Source organism: Schistocerca gregaria, chromosome 5 (assembly GCF_023897955.1).
Source record: "Schistocerca gregaria isolate iqSchGreg1 chromosome 5, iqSchGreg1.2, whole genome shotgun sequence".
NCBI classification, from domain to species: domain Eukaryota; kingdom Metazoa; phylum Arthropoda; class Insecta; order Orthoptera; family Acrididae; genus Schistocerca; species Schistocerca gregaria.
The window spans coordinates 546,613,754-546,620,910 of record NC_064924.1 but is presented as its reverse complement, the minus strand read 5'-3'; the positions used below and the strand labels follow the sequence as shown (position 1 = coordinate 546,620,910).

The window sequence follows — 7,157 nt, the reverse complement described above, 5'->3', positions numbered from 1 at the left end:
CCTGGAACAGTCCAGTTGTTCAGTGGTGTTTGTGTGGACCCCAGGATACATTGGAATCCTAGGCAATGAACTTGCTGACAGGCTGGCCAAAAAGGCTATGCAGAAACTGCATGGGTATCTGTGAAACTGACCTGTGTTCTGTCATGTGCCGCAAGATTTTATGGCCTTGAAGGATGGAGTGACATAACAGTATGCACAACAAACTGTGTGTCATTAAGAAGACTGTGAATGTGTGGAAGCTTGTCACAGGGAATCAGTCATCTTTTATCGACTCTGCATTGGCCATACGTGGCTCATACATGGTTACCTCCTCTGTTGCTAAGATCCACCTCAGTGTCGCTGCAGCTCCCAAATGACAGTCGTCCACCTCTTGCTGGACTGCCCATTTTTTAAATTTCCCAGCATCCTGCCTTTGTTGTTGGGCAACAATGCCTCAACAGCAGCTTTAGTTTTATGTTTTATTTGTGAGGGTGGGTTTTATCATTTGATCTGAAGTTTAGTGCATGTCCTTTGTCCCTCTGTGTGCTCCACCCTAGGGCTTTTAGGGTGGACGTTTTAACGTGTTGCAGAGTGGCTGGCTTCTCCTTTTCTATTCTCATGGTCAACCAGCCATGGTAATCTGCTTTCTTGGTTTTAATCTCCTCTTCCTGTCTCTTGCATCTCTCTGTGGTTTTCTTGTCGTGTTTTGTCCATTGTAATGTTTGCTATCCTTCTGTCATTCTTCTTGGTTTTATCCTTTCTCCTGTTATTCCCTTGGGTAATTGTTCTACTGGGAACAAGGGACTGATGACCTCACTGTTTGGTGCCCCCCCCCCCCCCCCCCTCTCCCCTGCGTTTTAAACCTAGCAGCACACCGATATGCCGATAGCTCTGAATGAGCTATTGCTTTCACCTCAAAATCTCTCACTCTGGCCAGTGGCGTTACTCTCCATTGGAAAAAGAGGCTCTTGCCATAGTCTATGCTCTCCAGAATTTTTTTTTGTTTGGCTCCAAGTTTCACCTTATTACTGACCATAGACCCTTGGTTTCCTTGTGTAACCCTCACACTTTCTTGCCTGAAAAGGCCTACAACACTGGGCACCATTCTGTCTCACCACAGTTATGAAATCCATTTTCGACCTAAGTCTAAACATGCCTTCCTGTAGGTCCTGGTCCTTACTTTGACCACAAAAAATTGCTTTGCCTTCATCTTGACACTGAAACAGGCTGTAGTCAATGGTTTCCCAATTATGAGCTCACACGTCCCAGCTGCCATTGCCACTAACCCAGTTCTCTGCCATTTGGTTCAGTTTGTTCAACAGGGCTGCCCAGATAAACTGCCAGGGCAGGCTGTGGACCCCCTGCACAACTATTTTTCCTTGTGGTATTGCCCTTGTCACTGCAGCCTGCCCCAACTCTCCCTACCTTGAGCCCATCATCAACTGCTGTGGAGGCCCCTGTTCCATTGGCTGCCTCCTCCTCCATGTGCAGCACCCTGGGGCTCCAGCTTCTGCCACTGGCACCATTCCATGTTCTGCCTCAGTCCCATTACTACAACCTGCTGTTGTGGTCAGTCCGCCTCCGTTGGCCGCCTCGCCATCACAGCTTTAGCCATTGTTGTCAGTGGGTCCAGCCCTATCTCCCCTGCACTAGGACTTGCCTACTTATGATGACAAAGAGTTGGCAATGGCACCCTCCTCCCCGGTATTGTCATTGGGTACCACACAGGCCACCACTCTCAGGTGTGCCTGTACCTTCCTACATTCCAGCCCTACACTCCGGTGCCTGCCCAGCACGTTGTCCCACCCCCTCCTGTTGGCTCCAGCTGCTGCCACTCTGCATCCAATGGATGTATCTCTCAGTGGGCCACTGGTGTCTCCTATGTCAGCAGAGTGCCCTCTTCACACGGGGGAAACATGCTGAGTCCTGCTACTAGTGCATGTGATTGTGAGTGTGCTGAGTGTAGTGTCACCATGAGTGTGTACTTAAATCAACTGCCAACAGCATGGGTCAGCCACTAGAGGTCACCTGCCGGAAGCATGCACACACCACAGTCTCCATCATGCTGTCTACCAGTGACACTCGCCTATATATGTGAGGAGGAGCACTGACTCATCCTTAACTTTTTTTTTTTAGTTTGTACTGCTCACATCAATTGTTGTGTGTATTACTTACATTGCACTTTTTGTATGAATCTCTCGTCTTGTCGTGTGGAGAGCTACAAGAGGATTATTTCCATTATTGTTCAAGGGTTTATGAGTGAAGCCACATTTGTGTTGCTTGGATTAGTTTCATGAACTACTTGATTACTACATTAATCTACATCTACATCTACATTTATACTCAGCAAGCCACCCAACGGTGTGTGGCGGAGGGCACTTTATGTACCACTGTCATTACCTCCCTTTCCTGCTCCAGTTGCATATGGTTTGCGGGAAGAACGACTGCCGGAAAGCCTCCGTGCGCACTCGAATCTCTCTAATTTTACATTCGTCATCTCCTCAGGAGGTATAAGTAGGGGGAAGCAATATATTCGATACCTCATCCAGAAACACAGCCTCTCGAAACCTGGACAGCAAGGTACACCACGATGCAGAATGCCTCTCTTGCAGAGTCTGCCACTTGAGTTTGCTAAACATCTCTGTAATGCTATCACGCTTACCAAATAACCCTGTGACAAAACGTGCCGCTCTTCTTCGGATATTCTCTATCTCTGAAGTGTTAAAGTGTATACTTCATGGCTTCAGTTCTTGAATATCATTCATACTCCCTGCCACTCGACTTCCTACATATTAAACAACAAAATCATACATTATAGTTATTCCACATTCTAAATTATAAAAAGTACATAATTAAACTTAACATAAAAAATTGGAGTGATAAGGTAGTCCGTAGTATTAATTTACAAAGTGATAACAACAAACATTATGAGTATGTGTACAGTGTGTCATCCCTAATCTACAGTGGAAACTATTTAAATTAAAACAATCATCAAGAGGATAAAATATTTTTCCAATAGATATGCCTTCAACTGATTCTTAAATCAAGATATTACACTGGCAAAAAGTTTTATGTCAGATGGGAGTGCATTGAGTAATGTACTCCCATTTGCACAAGTCTCAAGTGTTTTTTGTTGGTATCCAAGGCATGTTTTAACCTTGCATCGTGGTCATGATAGGCATATTGGTTTTGTACCTGGAGTGGTTCTTAATTGCAAAGCATCTAAGGGATAGGACATTCTGTGGTGTGAGTGACAATAGTTTATGGTTTTTAAAAAGATTTCTGCATGAAAGATGTGTGTTAACTGTGCTTAGAACATGGACCATTATTTTCTGAGCAACAGATACTTCTTTCACCACTGACAATTTACCCCAAAATATAATGCCACAGGATGACAGTGAATGAAAAAAATCCTAAGCAGCCTTAAAAGCACCAGTTATCAACTGCTGATGCTATAATGTGGAGTGAAAAAATTGCTTTGGAAGAGTGCATGTCCTGATCATTGCATTTTAATCTTATGTCTCCTCCATTTTCTGAGAACCTCGAAAATGAATATATTATTTATTTCTTTCTTTTTTAAGTTAGGTCATTGGAACTGATCCTGGTTTGAAGATCAGAGGAAACATAGTAGGAATATTTTCAAACATCATTATCTGGTGATTTTTGAACTAAAAGTGATGCATTATCAGCAAAGAGAGTAAATAGTGGACTTTTAAAGTTGCTTTAGTTTTTCATCTTACTTTAAGGGTTGATTTTTTTTAAACCACGTCAAGCTTCCTGAGGAGGTACACAATCACCAGCTGATCACAATGTATCTGTAACATAGAATCTGTGATGACAAGTCCAAATATAACTACTAGTGAAGATAGTGATCCATTTCAGACTGGCATTCTACAATGCACTGCATGTGGACGATTCCTGGACAGCCAGTCTCTGTACACATTGTTTTGGATTTATAGATGACATCCTGGTTTTTTCATGTGATGAACAAGCACACAAAGAACATTTACAGTTTCTATTTCAACTTTTCCAGCAGTATGGTGACCTAGATGCATACAATAACACATTTGGAAAGTCTTCTATTAAATTTTTATGCTATGAAGTGTCAGCACAGGGTATCATACCATTCCCAGACTGTGTCCAAGCAATTTTGAATATGCCTCAGCCAAAAACTTATAAAGAGTTAAGACATTTCGTGAGCAACTTTTACCAACAACATTTACCTAATGTTGCACATATCCAAGCCTCTCTTAAAGCTGTTGTTAAATGAAAATAAACCACCAGCAAATGCTTGCTACTGCACACACAAACAATGACAGAAGCATTAGCAATGGGTACCTCGCTCTTTCATCCAAGTCACTCTGAACAATAACCTTTAACAGTAGCAGATAGCCAAATGGCCATTGGTGCAGCATTTTAACAATAGGTATTGCGAGGTTGGCACCATTAGCATTTTTTTCCCCTCATAAACTTACACAGGTTCAAACCCTTCAGTCACAATAGAGCAAGAGTTACTTAACTTCAAGTTACTTGTGCCTGTCTGCAACTCAGCATGCCATCTTTACAGTGAGTATCAATCTACCCCTTTCCTTATATTTTTGATATTTCAACCTGGAGTTTCCATTGTTGGATTGTACTTGTGCTACACATGCACATAAAAGTGATGTGTGCCTTTACTTATGCTCTGGCAGTTTCCAGTGACTAGAGGAAGCCATGAGATGTTGGTGTGCAAGACTCACACATCCCCTTCATCATTGGACTTACTTGGAGGTGCTGTGCCGATCTTTTTCTCAGGATAGCCGGTTAAGATGATCTGCCCATCTTCTTCTCCGAAGATATGATGCTGTTTGACGGAATTTTCTCTACTCTTAAAATTATTGCATACACTCAGGGTACTTCTAAATCAACCCTACTATATTTCACTTCCACAAGCAGAACCACATAAGTTTCACATCAATGAATCCTGTTTCATAAATCCAATGACTCCATCAGAAACTGTTGATTACTTTACTCACGAGTCCACCATCCACAACTCTAGAGAGTCAGTAAGTAAGTAAGTAAGTAAAAGTAAGAGTATTTTCTTTTCTTTCACGCAGTTCAACTGTTCACAATAATGACTGATGTAGCACCATCATGGAGTAAGACGTGCTTGCTCCTAGTGCTGGTCATGTAACTTCTGTGACAAGCAAGGCAACCACTTGCCCATGCTGATCAACCGTTCACCTTGTGGCATTCTCTTGACACATGTCCACCCTGCACACACAGAAAACCAGCTTGAGGTAGACACTCGCCCGTTTCTCATGCTCGTACATAAAATATCGGGTGTTCAAGACAGTGGAAAAAGGAGGGTCTCTAGAATTTGTGCTGAAATTTTCAAGGCATGACATATCCCTTCCATTAGCTCGAACACTCGATATTTTATACATATACAGTATGTACATTGACATCATACTTAACAACAATCCATTTCTCTGAGATATTCAGTTACTCCATAATTCTAGATATATATGTATTTTTCATAAATTCTTGAACTTCACAGGATAAGCATCCCTTTAAATTCCACTTGTAAATTCCTGGTGTCAGGGACCCTTAAATATTTTATCCTTTACCTTTAGTCCTTCTTGCTACTCCTTCCTTTGTTTGTATGGAATAGAGCTTTCTGTGGTCTGGAGAAACTCTGGAGAAAATTTATGAGCCTGTTCTTTCCAACATCCATAAATCTTAATAACTCTAGAGGCATTAAAAATTCAAACTTTCCACAATAATTCCTACCAAATATGTGATTTCTATCACTATACTGCCCTTTTTCCCTTAGTCACAGTATTTATCCCTTACCTATGGGATGAATCTATGGGTAACCTTTCTCCTGCAGTTCTGGTAGGTACACCACTTTCTTCTTCCTATATTCTATCCCCTATGGTCTGCCTATCTGCCCTTTTTTTTCCATTCACTAAAAGCTGAGTGTGCCCCTGCCCCCCTTTATCCTTTGTGAGTAGGCTCCATGGTTCATCACCCTAGTATACATCTTCATGTCTACTATCACTAAATATTATCCAGTAAAATTAGAAACCTACTTCAGTCTCCAACATTGCTCATTAATACTTCACTTTGTATCCTAGAGTCCTTTACTTTTCAACCTCTCTACCATACTTCTATATACCATTCGTTACTTATCATATGTGCTTAGGCTATCAAAGGGTATACCATCTTCACTTAGGTTATCAGAGAGCCCCACTATTCAACAAGTTGTAAAGTCATTCTTATTTATATACATAGGTATATATTTTTAGAATTAGTCAATGTAGAACCATCACCTATAATACCATGTGCATGTACTTCCCCATACAACAATTGATGGCTCTTACAAGCTCTCAAACTGTACTTTTCTTGTTTGGGTGTTTGTGTTGCTTTGTGTGTATGTTGATGTGTGTTGATGCAGTCTGATTCTTCGGCCCACTTCTCTGAAATAAGTTGAAGGTTATAGGAAACCACGGAGGATGAGAAAGACTTCAGCGATAGAAGTATATGCATATGGAATGAAGGGAAGATAGACTAGTACTCAGATGAGAAGTAAGAAAGGAAAAAACAGAAACGGTTGCTAAGATCAAAGAAGTGAAGGAAGATAGTCCCAAAGACAGAAAACCCTTCCCACCCCACTTTGTTGGTATTTGAGTGAGAAGCCAGAGGAGTTATGTTGTTAAACATCCCCTGCAGAATGGACACCACAGTAGCCATGTTCTGGTGGTTTCCAGTGACTAGAGGAAGCAAGACTCACACATCCCCTTCATCATTGCCAATCTTATTCTCAGGATAGCCAGCTGTAATGATCTGCCCAACTTCTGCAAAGATATGATGCTGTTTGGAGGAATTTTCTCTACTCTTAAAATGATTGCATACACTCAGGATACTTTTAAATCAACCCTCCTATATTTCACTTCCACAAACAGAACACTAAATAACAGTTTCACATCAATGAATAATATTTCGTAAATCCAATGACTCCCAGTCCATCAGAAACTGTTGATTACTTTTACAATAAATACAGTTCCAAAATCTCTCAAGGTTCTCACAACTCCACCATCCGTAACTCTAGAGAGTCACTAAGTAGGTTAGTAAAAGTAAGTGTATTTTCTTTTCTTTTACACAGTTCAACTGTTCACAATAATGACTGACATAGC

General features: G+C 41.3%; 1 protein-coding gene across 1 annotated transcript in view; it reads left to right on the top strand.

The window, feature by feature from the left end:
* Positions 1–1,665: 1,665 nt before the first annotated feature.
* Positions 1,666–7,157, top strand: part of LOC126273405 (radial spoke head 10 homolog B-like) — a 72,373-nt gene continuing 66,881 nt past the window's right edge. The window contains exon 1 of the mRNA XM_049976956.1: positions 1,666–1,721. Within this exon, the coding sequence (XP_049832913.1) occupies positions 1,666–1,721 (56 nt within the window). The remainder of the gene's footprint in view (positions 1,722–7,157) is intronic.